The following is a 15,910-nucleotide window of genomic DNA, read 5'->3' on the forward strand; positions in this document are numbered from 1 at the left end:
CAAATTTGAAAAAAAATTGGTCGGACCATGTGCGTTCCTGCCATGGTCCTCCGCTTTTTTCTTGAAATTTTGGGAGACTATTATGACTGTATTTAATAGCCTAAATTTATAAGATTGGCTGATTTTATTGATTTTTGATCCCTCTAGAATCAAAAATACTTTCAAAATTCAACATTTCAACTTTCAAGAAAAAATTTTAAAATTAAGAGGTTAATAATAGTCTGCCCTGATTTTAAAAATTCTAATTTTAAAATTAAGTGGTATTCCCTTGGCCCTAATTTTAAAATTCCAATTTCCTTTCATTTTTGGAAATTGTGTCATCCCCTTCTTCTAACAAACTTCAAATTGTCTAATCATTATTTTCTTAAATTTTGCATTATTCAATTTTGTAAGCTTTGTTTCACAACTTAAAATTCAAATTTTCCCTCTAGTGCATGAGGTTTACCACTATTAGTCCTACCTATCCTATCCCCATTAGATGAAGCGTTAGAATTAAGGTTTCTCAAGGTTTAATTATCAAGGAAATGGAGCCTAATTTGGGTAACTTCTTTAATGAGGATCATGCTAATTCTTCCCATCCTAATCATGTGCCCATTGATGGATCCCATGATGAAGAAGAAGCTTTAACTAGGGTTTCTTTATATCAACTTTATACATTGGACAATCAATTTGACAGCTTTCAACAATGGATGTCCCAAGAATACCCTAACAGTGAAGCTCTTCCATGAATTGAAGGTCTTAAGTGCATGCTTCAAAGTGACAAGAACAGAATTGATATATTGTGTTACATTGCACATATTGTTGCTTCTAATGTCATGCCTATCAAGATTTGTGTCGAAACCCTAGGTTATTCACAACCTTCAACACAAGTCAATTCCTCTATTCCTTTGACTAATCCTATGACTAGTATTCCTACTTTCATATCTAACATCATGGCTACTCCAACTCAAAATGTCATTCCTACAACCATAGGTCATGGGGGTAATCCCTTTTCTTCATTTAATCCTCCATCTTTACCTTTCATGAGTGTTCCAACTATTCCTCAACCAATCAGTGTGACACAAGGGGGAAATTCCTTCAACAGCTTTATTCCTCCTTTAAGTGTCCCTTTTCCTACCCAATCATCACTAATGCCTACTTATCATAATGTCCCACCACCTTATTCTCAGTCCATGCCTTCTTTCAACAACATCGCACCAACTTCTCAATCACCTACGTCTAACATCAATTCTTCTACCGAAATGACAATTAACAATCTTTCTCAAACCATGTCTTCCTTACAACAAAAAATTGCTTCTATGAGTCAATCCAAGTTTAGTGTGCCCACCTTTGATGTTGTGATCCCATTTTCTCTTGATATTGTTAAAGTCATGCCACCTAAACATGTGGAGATCCCTCAATTGGAACTCTATAATGGAAAAGGTGATCCTCTTACGCATGTCAAAACATTTCAAACCTTGTATACTGATTTTGCTTATGATCAACGATTGCTTGCAAACCTGTTTACAAGAACACTAAGAGATAAGGCCTTACAATGGTATTTCTCTTTGCCTTCTTATTCTATCACTTCTTTTCAACAATTAGCAAATGCTTTCATCCAACAATTTCAAAACAACATTGGTCCTAAAATCACTTTGACTGATTTAATGCATTGTAAACAAGGTGTAAAAGAAAAAGTGATTGATTTCATTAGTAGATATAAGCATCTATGTGCTCAAATTTCTTTTCATGTGCCTGATAATGATATTCAAAGAATTTTCATTTTTAATTTGCAAAAATATATCAGGGAAAAACTTCTTTTGTTTGAGTTTACTTCCTTTCTGCAGTTGTGCACAACACTCCACAATTATCAACTAGTTGTGAGTCAAATGGAGCAATCCACTCCTATGGCTCTGAGTGATAAGGGGGAGAGTGTTCAACAACCATTTGCGAAGTTCAAACCAACAAAAAGCTTCATCAAGTTCAATGATCCAATCAATAACAACCATGTCAATGCTACAATAGGTGTGCCTTCTATTTCTAAATTTTTCCAAAGAGAAAGACAATTTACTTCCTTGAATGAATCTCTACATAGTATTATGTTTTGGTCATTGCACATAAATGTTATCAAACATCCTCCTATAAAACAAATTGATCCTTCCAAGCTTGCATCTCCTTATTTTGATAACAATTCCTTTTGCCAATTTCATTGTCAACCTGGTCATGATATTGAGAAATGTTTTGCATTGGAAAATAAGGTTCAAGACTTGATTGATAATAATACTATATATGTCGCAGGTGTGAATGATAAAGGGAATAAATCAGTTGCTCCTCCTAATCAAAATCTTAAGATTTTCACTGATCCCTTGCCATCTCATACCTCTAACATTATTGAGATTGAGCCTAATTCTCTAACTTCTGAAGAATTCACTTGTATGGATCCAAACTTGGTTAATATGGTAGAAACACAAGATACACCTAAGGATCCTTGTATTACATTTGACCCTATCAAGACCATTAGAGCACCCTAGGGCCCTTTATACATAGTTGTGAATGTTAAGGATATCCCTTTCCATGGTGCCCTGATTGATCCCTCTTGCATGGTTAATATCATAACTGAAGATTTTACTTTACGATTGAATAAACCATTCTATGATGCTTCTAATGTGGTTGTGAATTTATTTGATGTCTTCTCTTTTCCTACCATTGGTTCTATCACCCTTCCTATTGAGGTCCATACTCAATCCATGGATGTTGACTTTGTTATCATACCTTATTCTGAGCAATTCTATGTGAAGTTGGGGTATCCTTGGGTATCTTCCATGAAGGCTATTTCTTATCCAATCCACAAGTGTCTTAAATTTCCTCACAATGGAGAAATCATAATTGTGAACCATAACTTATTTCGTCCATCCAAAAGAAGCCTTGGTGTTCCTATTGATCTCTTTTGGCCTAAACAATTTCAATATCTTCCATCAAGGAGTGATTCTCTTTTACAATCTTATAAAAAATGGAATAATGATATGATCTTATCATTAATTCAACCTATATCGCCAACACTTGACATTCCTATCACTCTTCAAGATGAGGTTCTTCCCCTCTCAGATAGAACTAATCTCCCTCCTAAGGAAAATTGTCCACCTACCCCTATGGATGTGACTTTACCTTCTCTTAAGGAGAACAACAATATTCCTCCTAAGGTTAGACCTATACCTCCTCCTCATGGTGGACGTGGTCTCCTTCCTGCACCTAATATTCCTCCTTTCTATGGTGCAATTCCACCTCCTTCCTATTATTGAGAGAAGAGGCCTCCTTCTCCTCTTGTTCAACCAAGAAGAACTCAACCTAAACCTTCTACTATCAAGGAGGGAAATGTTCCTACTTTTTCAAGTGTTCCTCCTCCTTCTCAGTCTTCCCCTAAGACTCAACGAAATCGTTGTGCAAGAGAACACAATGAAGACATTGTGTTCGAGCTCATGAAGCTATCCCTCAAAATACTCAATCTCCTCAGACTCCAACAATTGACATGATTCCCTTTTCTCTTAAGAAAGATGTTCAAACAACATCTCCAAATCACAAGTTGCATAAAACATGTAATGGTTGTACTCCCATTTGTGTTCTTGCTCCTCTTTCTCTAAACTTTGATGAAGAAATGGGTGAAAATATTATTCATAATGGTAATACAACTCCTAATTCTTCTGATAGTGAGTATGAGTATGTTGATGTGGACAAACATTTATCTGATGATTTTTCACAAACCCTAATCCTAGCTCCTAGAATCAAAGTGACTTACAACATGAGCATAGTCCTTGTTTGGATCTTGTGATAGCTCCATATGTTGTGCTCTATGTTTCTCCTCTAGCATGTTGGTTGCCTTCCCGAAATAGTGATTAGCAAGATCGGGAGGCAGATGTCATGCTAGATTAGCAATATTAGCACTACAAATATTTCTCCCTCTCCTTTCTTTCTCTTTTGTGACCATTCTTCTATATGTATCCTTGTTCTTCTATTGTTCCCTTAATGTCTACTTGGGGGTCATGCAAAGCATTGAGATCTTTTCTTGGTCTCTTTCATGTTGACTCAAAAGACATCCTCTCTTCCCTTTCATCTAAGGTAGTGTCCTTCTTTGGGGAATGAACATTATTATATGCATATACATACATGATATGCATGAGTTATAATACAGCATACTGACCCCGAGGAAAGTGACACTACCTCATGTTTTTTGTTCATTATCCTTGGGTTTATACCTAGATTGGGGGCTAAATCCTTGCGATAACGTGCTCCCTCTCTTCTCTCTCTTGGGTGTATCCTACCTTAAAGAATTCACTCCCAATAAGGCACGTGCGATCTCTTTAATATGGGGGCATACACTTTGCTCATACTTTCCTTCTTATGATACTTAGAATTACTTAGTGAACTTTTTTTCATTTTGTAATCTTTTGTATCTTTGCTTTCATGACTCATAGTGAAAGGAACTTTGCTACTTGTAGTCATCGTTCTCCCCTTCTCGATCTTCCCTTTTACTTTATCAATCAAAGTCATAATATCCTAAGTTCACTGGGGGCTTGGCGCATCTTGCCTCCTTGATGTGGTAAAAGTCTTTCAATCTTGTTTCCTTGTATTTTACTAGCAGTATTGAAGTACGCTTATACTCTCACTAAAGTGGGGGCAAATTGTAGTGTCATAAAATTGCGACCCTAGAAAATTTTGAGTACATTAGGGTCCCCATGCATGTGAACTCGAATCCTCTAGCCTGATCGGAGACCAAATATTGCTCGGCTTGCGAAAATAGCTTCTTCCTTGGCCTTTGCATCACCTCATCTACACTATCCCCTTGGACAGGGGCATGACACCCCTTTCCCTGCCCTATTTTGGGGTAGGACCCCTCGTAGGGTTGCATTGTTGGTTGTGCCTCGAGCGAGAAACTCCCCTAATGTCAGCCCGTGATGAAATTTAAATCCACCAACATGTATTTAAGGGGGCATTCATTCTCTCATTTTCATAGGTTGGATAGGTGGAAGTTGAATAAGATTAGAGTATGTACACACGATCAAGCATTCAAGAGCATTCAAGCATTCTTTTCTAGCATTGAGCATTCTCAAGTCTCCCTCCAAGGCTAGGTGTTGCATTCAAGACAAGGATTCAACCATTGAAGAGGATATTGATTCCAACATTCAATTCCACACAAGAACTTCTATCAAAATTGCTACTACAACCTCCCTTGAGGTAATTTACAATTCAGTCTTCCATTTACATCTACTTGCAAGTAATTTATTTCATTACTTGGTTAATTCCAAAACTAGGGTTTGACATAAAGGCAAAGCCCCAATCCCAACCCATTTCCTCTCTTTTCTATGTGTAGGTTGTAGGTGGGCCACTATACTTTTGGATTAGGGCTTCATTTGCAGAGGCAGAAAAACCCTTTTTGTTTTGCACATTTTTTGGAGGACTATGTACATTCCCGCCACGGTCCAAACAACTTTTCCTCAAATTTGCAGGGCGAATTTGTCTCGACATTTTACTACCTGATCCAAGTGCATAGCTTCATCCCATATTATGATCTCAAGTTAAAATCAGTTCTTTGTCACTTTTGCACTACATAATTCAATCAATTTTCTTTCTAAATCAAACAGGGAAGAGGGGATCAACTTAGCATTCCCAATTCATTCAGAATTCAATCTACCATCTTTGTGTGGAGAGATTGAATCTAATGAATTATCTTCTCCCCCTTCCTAATGTAATGGTGAAAAGTGCTTGAAGGATAATCAATAGTGAAACTCTCATCTCTCTTTGAGGGAAAGGGTAACTTTCCTCTTGATCTATCACTCACCATTTTCCCACCATTACAATAAAGCATGAATAAAACTTGTATATACATAAATTATAAAGTATATAAAGACTACAAGTTTATGGAAGAAAAGAATACATATGGTGTCTTGTGTGTAGCCAAAGTCACTGATGGGTGAGGACATACACATGATGCATCATCAGACAACCCAGAAGCCTACAATTGCAAAAAATAGGCATGAATAAGAGTTGTACATAAATTAGTAAGCATATAAACACTTCAAATTAATGGATGAAAAACATACTAGGGGTATATGAAGCTAAGTGTCATTGATCGATAAGTCGAGGTGCGAAGAAATGCCAACCTAGGTATTACACAAAACACCCTACAAAATTGAAAAATTTTATCATACGCATTATTAAATTCAAGTTTTAATTATTTATTTTAAATGTACTTCAATGTATCTAGACAAAAGTGCATACCGAAAATGGAGCACCGACATCTTGAGGTATCAAGGTAAGATGATGTCGGTCCCTCGATGACATGGTATGAACCCTCCTTTGTTCTAAAAATTTGACTCGTGTTATGATTCATATGTGTATATATATTGAATTTAATATTGCACTGTAAATTATATAAATAAATTTTCACCTCTATAAGATGATCATCGTCTGCGCACAAGAGATTAACATATGAAGAGATGACATCATCATGTACACCCTCACCACTATCATCATATCCACCATGGGCCGCGTCAACATCGGCAAGATCACCATATCCTCCATGGGCAGCATCACTCTGGGGACCCATACATATACCTCGCAGCTCGTGCAAACATGTGTTATGTTGGGGGCATCCCTCAACTAGTGTAACTTCTCTAACAAATTGCTCGAAAGGGAACTCAATGAACCAAGAGCAGATTCAACTGCTTGATGATGAACGGGTGTAGGAACAATTGGTGTGGGAAGTGGAACAAGGGGATCATCATGCACATGATTTCTAACTCTATCACTCAATTTGGCCACTGGCTTGTCCTGTGGCATGCTTTGGCCAACCCCCTGGAATGATCTGATGTCAAATTAATTGGGTTTTTTATCTGATTAAAATTCAGCCCATAATTTTTTCAAAAAATACATCAGCACCTCATGATTAGAGTGTGGTGGATGGATGGTCAAATACCATCCACCAACACTCCCAAAAGCATGCAGCTACCTATGGGTACCTACACCATCTAATATATATACGTGGCTTCTTGGGATCTATCTCCTCACCCATTTTCGGGTTCACAAAATAACATTTTAAATTTTTTTTGTTATTTTCAACTCATTGACCTGTTTATAAGATAGACCATTAGAATAATAAGCATGCATGGACTCCCTCCATGTGCGATAACTATCCAACTCATCATCCAATGTTTGTATAGAATGGACAATGCCTTGCATACTATTTGCGAGGCATAGTAGCTGGGGAGGAGGATGAGGGTCATCTCTAATAGTGTGAGTATCCTTCATGAGGGAAGCAATATTCCTTCTCATGCTCTCCCTTAACTGCTCAGGAGTAGGTGGAGGCGGAGGTGGAGGTGGAGGTGGAGGGGATGGAGGTGGCATCTGACCTAAAATATCATCTATGTCAAACTCATCCATGATGTGAATATAATCTGCATATATATACAAACATGAAAATTTACAATTACTATTTAATTTACATTTCACCTTCCAAAAAAAACTTATAATTAAATACAACATTCAAAAATATAAATTTAAAACATTCAAACTTTTACGCACGATTAAAATAAAGAGAGAGAGAGAAAGGGAGAGTAGGTAATTTGAGAGACAATGAGTGAGAGAGAATGAATGAGGGAGAGAGATAAAAGAGGAGAGAGTTCATAAAGAGAGAGAGAGAGAGGGTAATGAAAGGATTGAGAGAGAGAAAGAGTAGGTAATGAGAGAGAGAGAGATTGAGAGAGAAAGAGAGAGGGAGAGAGGGATTGTTCATTTTCTGTCTATAGTTTATTATTTGTTTTCTATCTAGAGTTTATTGTTAATATTCGTTTTTGTTTTTGTTTTCTACCTAGGGTTTTAAGTTTTAACTATTTTTTATTTTTCATGTTTTCTACATATTTGAAAACTAAAAACAACTATTTTAAACATAAAATTAAATAAAATTTTCACACTATTAAACAAAAACGTTTTTCAAACTTTAAAATTTCAACCTACTCCCTACAATTAAAAAATAACAATAAATTAACAAGTTTTTAGAAAAATAATAATAAAAAATGAAAAAAAATATTAAAAAAACAAAGGTACATACCTGGAATGAGGAATAAAATGGTTTGGGGGGTTGGCTGGCAAGCTGAAAATGGGCACCCGTGCTTCCTGAAATTGCTTACCCATTTTTTGAACAATGAAAATGAGGAAAAAATGCCTAAAAAAAAAATTAAATACATTTAGAAAATAGGTGCCCGTTTTGTACAAATCGAGCACTTGATTTGTAAAAATCGCATGCCCGTTTTTCTCCAGGGACCCAAACCAAAATGGGTACACATTTCTGAAAATGTGCACCCATTTAACTCACGGCTCGAGCCCTCGAAGCGAAACAGGCACCCAATTTTTAAACATCGGGCGCTCATTTCTAGTGGGTAGTTTTCCCAACCCGCGGACTTCCGCAGGATTGCGACCCAACTTTCAACTCTTACCCACATATATATACATACATACATATAAATATATATGTGTCTATGTATGTATGTACATATGTATGTATATATGTGTGTGTGTGTTTGTGTGTGTATTTATATATATGTACATATGTATGTATATATGTGTGTGTGTTTGTGTGTGTATTTATATATATGTACACACACACATACACACACACATACACACATACATACATACATACATACATACATACATACATACATACATACATACATAAATATAGATAAATGTATATATACATGTATGTACATATGTTTTTCATTAACTTAATTTTTTTTTTAAATTATCTATACATATATATGTGTATATAAATATACAACTACACATATATACATATACATCTACATACTCATACACATACACATACATGCATACATATATGTCATCAATATACATAAAATTTGATGCAGGAGAATCCCCGATCAATGAGCAATCTTGCATCAACCAAAAATATATTTGCTTCTATGTTGCAATTTTCGTGTTCTTTCAATGTGTTCTAGTAGTTGTTTCTTTTTCATTGCAGATCAGATTTTTGACTTTCAGACTTGTTCCTATTCATCATTCCAAATGGTATCAGAGCTGGTTGTGAACCTTGAGGCATTCTTTTGGGTGAACAAATTATCGAGTTGAGGCAGGCTGCGAGTGTGTTCAATAGATCGTCGAGTGTAAGGCAATTAGAACTTCATAGTCAAATCGCCGAATTGAGGCAATTGCACTAGAGTAAAGGATAAGATGCCACCAAGAAGGATGAACCTTAGGAGCATAGAGCAGATGATGGAGGATTTCAAGAATGAGATGAGGAATATGATCTGAAACGCGTTCACTAGTTTTCAGAGGAATCTTGAATTGAAGGATTAATATGAAGAGGCGGAAGAAGAGTTTGAGGATGAAGAGGTTGAAGGACCAGCAGATGAGGGAGAAGAAAGATTTCTTAGAGCGGTGGTGTAAGTGAGTAAAATTCATAAAGTTGAGGTTTCTAACTTTTCAGGTTCATTGGATCCGGAAGACCTAATAGACTGGATAGGAGAGTTGGAGGACTACTTCAAGTTTGAAGATCTTAAGGACCCACAGAGAGTCCGATTAGCACAAACTAAGTTGAAAGGGTATGTTGTTTTATAATAGAAAGAGTTGCAGAGAGATAGAGTGGAGAATGGTGAGATGAAAATCACCTAGTGGAGGCAGATGGTTGTGAGATTAAAGACTAAATTCATTTCGGGAGACTATGAGTTGGAGTTGTTCAAAACATTGCAGAACTTAAAATAGGACATGAGTGTGAAGGAGTATGCTGAAGAATTCTACAAGGTGATGATCAGATTCGGTCATCAAGAGATGGATAGTGAAAAAGTGGCTAGATACATAAATGGGCTCCGATTTAACATTCAGGATGAAATGAGTATGTTGATCATTTCTACAGTTGAGGAGGCTTACCAATATGGTTTGAAGGTTGAAGATAAAGTGAAAAGAAGACAACAAAATAACCCTAGGGGAAGGGAGAGACATGCAGTAGATAGAAGGCAAATGAGTGGCAGTATGGAGAAGCAAACTATTAAAGAACCAAAATCTAAATGGATTAAAGAACCGGAGCATAAGACACAAAGGAAAGGAGGTAGCGGTAAGGAGTTCTTGGGTACATGTTTCAAGTGTGGGGAAACTGGATATGGAGCTTATGAATATGCTCAGGGCAACAAGGGAAAGCAAGGAATTTCTTAGCATGTGGAGATCCGGAAACTAGAGTTGCAAGTGAGAACTTGATAGAACTGGAGCAAGGAGAATCCCTTATGTTTAGAAGAGTCTTGATGCAGCAGAGTGAAGAAGGAACTAGACCTACTCAAAGAAAGACTCTTTTCCAGACTATTTGCAAATCAGGAGGTAAGTGTTGTAAGGTTATTGTGGATAGTGGAAGTACTGATAATCTAGTATCAGAGGATATGGTGAAGAAACTTTTTTTGAAGAGGCTTAAGCATCCTTGTCCTTACAAGGTGGGTTGGTTGAAAGATGATGATGTGGTAGAGATGAAAGAGCAGTGTTGGGTGAACTTTAGTATTGGTCCTTTTAGAGATGAAGTCTTGTGTGATATCTTACCTATGAGTGATTGTCATGTTTTGTTGGGTAGACCTTGGCAGTTTGATAGAGGAGCTATCTATGACTATAGGAAGAACCTGGTCACTATTGACAAGGATGGGAAGAAGTTTACTTTGGAATCTTTGAAAGAGAAAGAGGTGAGGAACTTGAGTCTTGTGAAGAGTTGCAGTATAAAATTAACGGTATAAAATTTGAAAATATAAGTTATTGTTATAATATTATATAATATAAAAGTATAATAATAATAATGATTTGGTATTAAGAAAACATAATAATAAAATTATATTTTAGTAATAATATGGTACCAATCACAATATTATAATATAATAATAATAATGGAAGTGTCCCTACATAAAATCTATTATTTTCTCAAGGATAAGCATAAGAATAAATATAAAATAAATATCAATATCATAATTTACAAAACATTAGAAAACCATCTCTATATTTGCTAGCTCACATTTTATTGGCCACTTGGTTTTTTTTTTAAATGAAAAATTAAAAACCCTGAGAAAAAAACTATGGGCCAATCAAAAAAGTACAAAAATGAAGAAAAAATGATTTTAATAAAAAATCAAGATAAAGCATAGAATAAAAAAATTGACATAATTTTGAAAATGATTTAATTGAGTGAGATGAAAACATTAGTCTCCCCTATAGATAGGCAGGTCTAATAATCACTTTTGTTTGGTGCAATTATGAAAGCAATTATTTAATGTGTTCATTATTCTTCTTAAAATTTATTATATTATTAAATTATTTGTATTATGTGCTTATATTATTATGATTATATATTTACATATTTATATTCTTATAAAAATCATTACAAAAGCAAAAAGCTATTAAGACTAAATTAATATTATTATAATATTATACTTTTTGTTATACTTTTTTAAAAAATCAAAAAAATTATTAAGATTATATTATTATATCATGTTATATTTTTTAATATTCATTTTTATTCTTATCCTTGAGAGAAAAATAGATTTTATTTATATAAACATAATAAAATCCCATGTATCATTGTATAACACCTAAAGATATAATTGATAATTTAAAAATAAATATTATATAATTGTTCTTTCTTTGAATGTTCATATTTCCTAAAATCTCATTGAAAATACAACACTTTCTTGTCAACTACTAAACACATCAATGAAAAGAAACTCAAAATACATACCGAACCTGCATAATTTCTTGGCGTTTCTTGTTGCATTTGATGCAACAAAAACATCTAGCCTATCATCTATTTCACTCCTAAATATTTCTTTCCGTAGTTCCAAAAACCATTTTAAAGCTCTTCTCAACCCAAATAATTGGGTGTGTGAAGTTTTTGAATTTGACTATATAATTTAATAATCAAATTCAAAAACTACATACATTAGACAAGTGAATTACAGATAAGAAATCCATAAGATGATATCAATGGTGGAGATACTTGAGAATGGCCATGTTGATGTTACTGCTCTGCTCAATTTCAGTTGCTACTTTGGTCATGTGGGCAATTGCATCGTCCATGTCAGACCCCTCCTCAGGGGTGATTATGCCAAATGAGACTCACACTTTGGTTGTAGCTCGTTTTCCTCCTCCACTATTGTTTGACATAGAAACTATTGTTGATATTGTCCTGGACAAGTGTAAAATGTTGTAATGATTATAACGAGAGGCCTAGCAAGGTGGATGGATAAACTTGACCAAGCCAAAAGTTTATTTCACTTTTTATGACCACATTGTATGGATGAGCGGGATGCAATCAAATATTATATTCATCCCCCACACATGTGCTTTCAACACCAGCGGCACATTCAGTTCTAGCTCAGTTTTGCAGGAACAACTTAAATCACACACAGTAAGCTTACATTTCTAGACTTAAAAGTGTTAAATACTTAGACTTGACTGACATTTTCTAGGCTTAATATGTTGCTTAAGGTGTGTAGTCACACTAAGAATACACTTCTAGACTAAAAAGTGTTAAGCACTTAGAGTTTACTAACATTCTCTACACTTAATATGTTGCTTAGTGTGTGATTTAAGACTAACCTGTTTTGCATTGAAAATCATTACTATATGACAACTAAGAAAGCTATTCTAATAACCGGTCAAATTATAAAACGACACCATAATTTATGTTATCCATTTTCATAAAATGTATCGAATACCAATTAGAAGTTAATTAAATAGTAAGGAAATATGGTGAAGGAAGGAATGTCATAAGGCCTTACTTTTTGACAAAGCGCTTCAACTTGGAAAAGGAGGATGGCATTACCTATATCATATACGATGGAGTGAAGCCCCAAACCTTTGAAAGAAGATTGAAATTAAGATGCCCTTAAATTCGTCAAATTAGACCTAAAAAATTTTAAGGATTGCTAATCTTAGTCAACCCATCAAGATTAGTGTTTTATACCATTTTATAAAAACATACAATAGATAACCACTATAAAAGATTGCACCATAAGCACAATTATATGATACTTTTCATAGGTCGGCAGAATAAAAAGAACAAATCTAAAGAGTTCTTAAACCTAATTTGACGATTTAAGGGCGTCTTTATCTCAACCTTCCTTTAAAGATTTGGGGCTTCACTCCACCTTAAAAGGCATAAGCAATGCCACCCTCTTTTCCCATGTCGAATCGCTCTGTCTAAAAGTAACCAAGGTGACAGATGTTAGTCAACTCTCCTAAGTTTCTGAGATTGCTAATTACTTCACCATATTTCATTGGTATTCGATACAGTTTATGAAAATAGATAGCAGAAACTATGATGTCTTTTACTAATTTGACCAGTTATTAGAATTTATTTCCTATCTTTTGCTCGTCATCGTATAGAAATGATTTCCCAATGCAAAACTGAGCTAGAACTGAACCTGCGCCAGGTGTTCCAGGCACACGTGTGGGGAATGAATAAAATAATCGCATGTTCCAGGCACACGTGTGGGGAATGAAAATGCAGTATGGGTTGATCAAGTTTATCAGCCCACCTTACCCAACTTGTTACAGTTAATGAAAATAAACAGCAGAAACTACGGAGTCGTTTTCATTTTTGACCAGAAATTAGAATTTCTTTCTTTTCTTTTGCTCATCATCGTATACGAATGATTTCCCGATGCCAAAAAGAGCTGTAACCAAACATACGGCTGGTGTTGAAGGCACACGTGTGGGTGGTGAATGAAATAATAGATTGCGTCATGCTCATAAATTCAATGTAGGCATAGAAAATGAAGTAAAATTTTGGATTGGTCAAGTCTATCAGCCCGCATTGCCAGGCATCTCGTTATAAGTTTATCCTGCATTAGTCCACAACAATATCAGCAGTAATTTCTATGTCAAAGAGCAGAGAAGGAAAAAATGAGCGACAGTCACATTGTGAAAGTTTCATTTGGCATATTCACCCCTGAGGAGGGGTTTGATATGGACGATGCAATTGCCCATGTCACCAAGGTAGCAGCTGAGATTGAGCAGAGCAGTAACATCAACGTGGCCATTCTCAAGTGTCTCCACCATTCCTGGGTATAGATTTCATTTTTTAATCTGCAATTTAGTGTATCTAGTTTTTAGATTTGATTGTATCAAGTATTAGATCTTACACAATCAAAATGTAGAAATTAGACTATATATGAATAGTGAAAGTCTAATTTTCTTATCGATTTTTTCATATCGTTGACCTAATTTGTTTATTCAGGTGGCAGTTTTTGCAGTTGAAGCAAAAACTGTACACGAATCAGCTACAATAAATTTACCTCAGGTATAAGTTTACTTTTTATTATTCTAAGGAAATTTTTAGCATTTATATATTGTTATGGTCAAATTATTATTATATATCGATAAGATTTTAAAGAGAGTTGTGAAATTTTATTGGGTTCCTGCAGGCTGCTGCCTTCACCAGGGGACTAAACTGTCCAGTGAGAATACTCGAGTCCGGGTGGTTTCAACAAACTTCCCAGCAAACAAGAAAAGACCTTCCCTTCGCACAGATTTCCCTGGGAGACATAGTGAGTATACGTTCCATGAAGTGCACGAGCTGGGAGAAACAGGACACACTCTCATACTCCTGCCTCGCCATTCTCAGAGCCTATTTCGACCGCTTCAGAGGCTTAATTTCTTGCTCATTCTATGATTCCATGAATGGGAAGCAGATAATCGGTATAGTAGTATGGGATAGCATTGAATCTGCACTTTTTGTGGCAAAACATCCCGAGTCCAATCCTGCACTACCATATTGGGAGCAACTTGGTGCCCAAGAACTCAAGTATCGTGTTTATCAGGTTGTGTATGTTACTCGCAAAGATCCAGTCCAAGCTTCATCATTACCTAGCTTTCAGATATAATTTGACAACACACAGAAACTTATTGCTATATAAGTAGTGTGTAAGAAAAGTTGTATTGTTTTAGAGTGGGTTATGTCGCCGCTGCAACATTGTAATTATTTAGATTGGCGAGTGAAATCGATGATTGATGAGATCATGTCTTGATGGGTGTTAGAATGCAAGAAGAAAGACCAAGAAATTATGCGGCATTGGTATGCAAATTTTTCGATCTAGGTTTCTTTTGATTGGTGTGTTTGGTAGTAGACGGGAGAGCTCTGTATTTTCAATGAGATGTTACGAAATATAGGAACCTTCATTACAAAAATAGAAAAAATCGAGAATAAAATCCGTTTTATATAAAATTTAGGTCAATTAATAAAAAGTAAATTAGATTAAATTATTGATATAAATTAATCTATGTTTGTGTTAATTGTTTTTACAAGTGTAAATAAATGTGAATTTTTTTAATGGGGGAGAAATGTTGTAATGGATGTTAAGAGATGATTTATTTATATTTTATATTTTTCTTGTAACTTATTTAACTTATAGATGTAAATAAATTATTTTTCTTATATATTACGATAAATATATCTTATTTAAAAAATTCAATGTCATAAATAACCTCCACAAAGGTGAAAGTATTTTTTTTTTCAAAAATTATCCTTTATAACTCACAAACTTGATCTTACTAATTCCTACAACATGCAACTTATTTTGTGCATCTTATATGATGTCTTAATGCCAATAGAAGGGTAATACTTATAAAAACTTTTGAAAATTTGTTGAATCACATTAATTTCTCCTTCATGAACCTACTAGATGAGATAGCTTTCTGGCACTAAGTGAAAGTTCAAAGATATTAAGCAAGAATGCACTAGAATTCGAATGATGTGCTCTAATAATTATGTTATAATGCTCTTATAGATGTTGATTATTTGTGAAGAATGCAATAATAATATTAATAATAAAATAACTATGTTTGATTAAGTATGTGATTGATCTATTATAGAAATCAAACAAGTAAAAATACA

General features: G+C 34.9%; 1 protein-coding gene across 1 annotated transcript; it reads left to right on the plus strand.

Annotated features, from left to right (window-relative positions):
* The first annotated feature begins 13,920 nt into the window (after positions 1–13,920).
* LOC131074357 (uncharacterized) lies at positions 13,921–15,199 on the plus strand. The gene is made up of 3 exons (XM_058010953.2): positions 13,921–14,082; positions 14,255–14,317; positions 14,442–15,199. Exons 1-3 carry the CDS (start codon positions 13,921–13,923, stop codon positions 14,898–14,900), a joined length of 684 nt encoding a protein of 227 aa, XP_057866936.2. The 3' UTR covers positions 14,901–15,199.
* Positions 15,200–15,910: the final 711 nt, after the last annotated feature.

The sequence above is a fragment of the Cryptomeria japonica genome, chromosome 3, assembly GCF_030272615.1.
Source record: "Cryptomeria japonica chromosome 3, Sugi_1.0, whole genome shotgun sequence".
NCBI classification, from domain to species: Eukaryota; Viridiplantae; Streptophyta; class Pinopsida; order Cupressales; family Cupressaceae; genus Cryptomeria; species Cryptomeria japonica.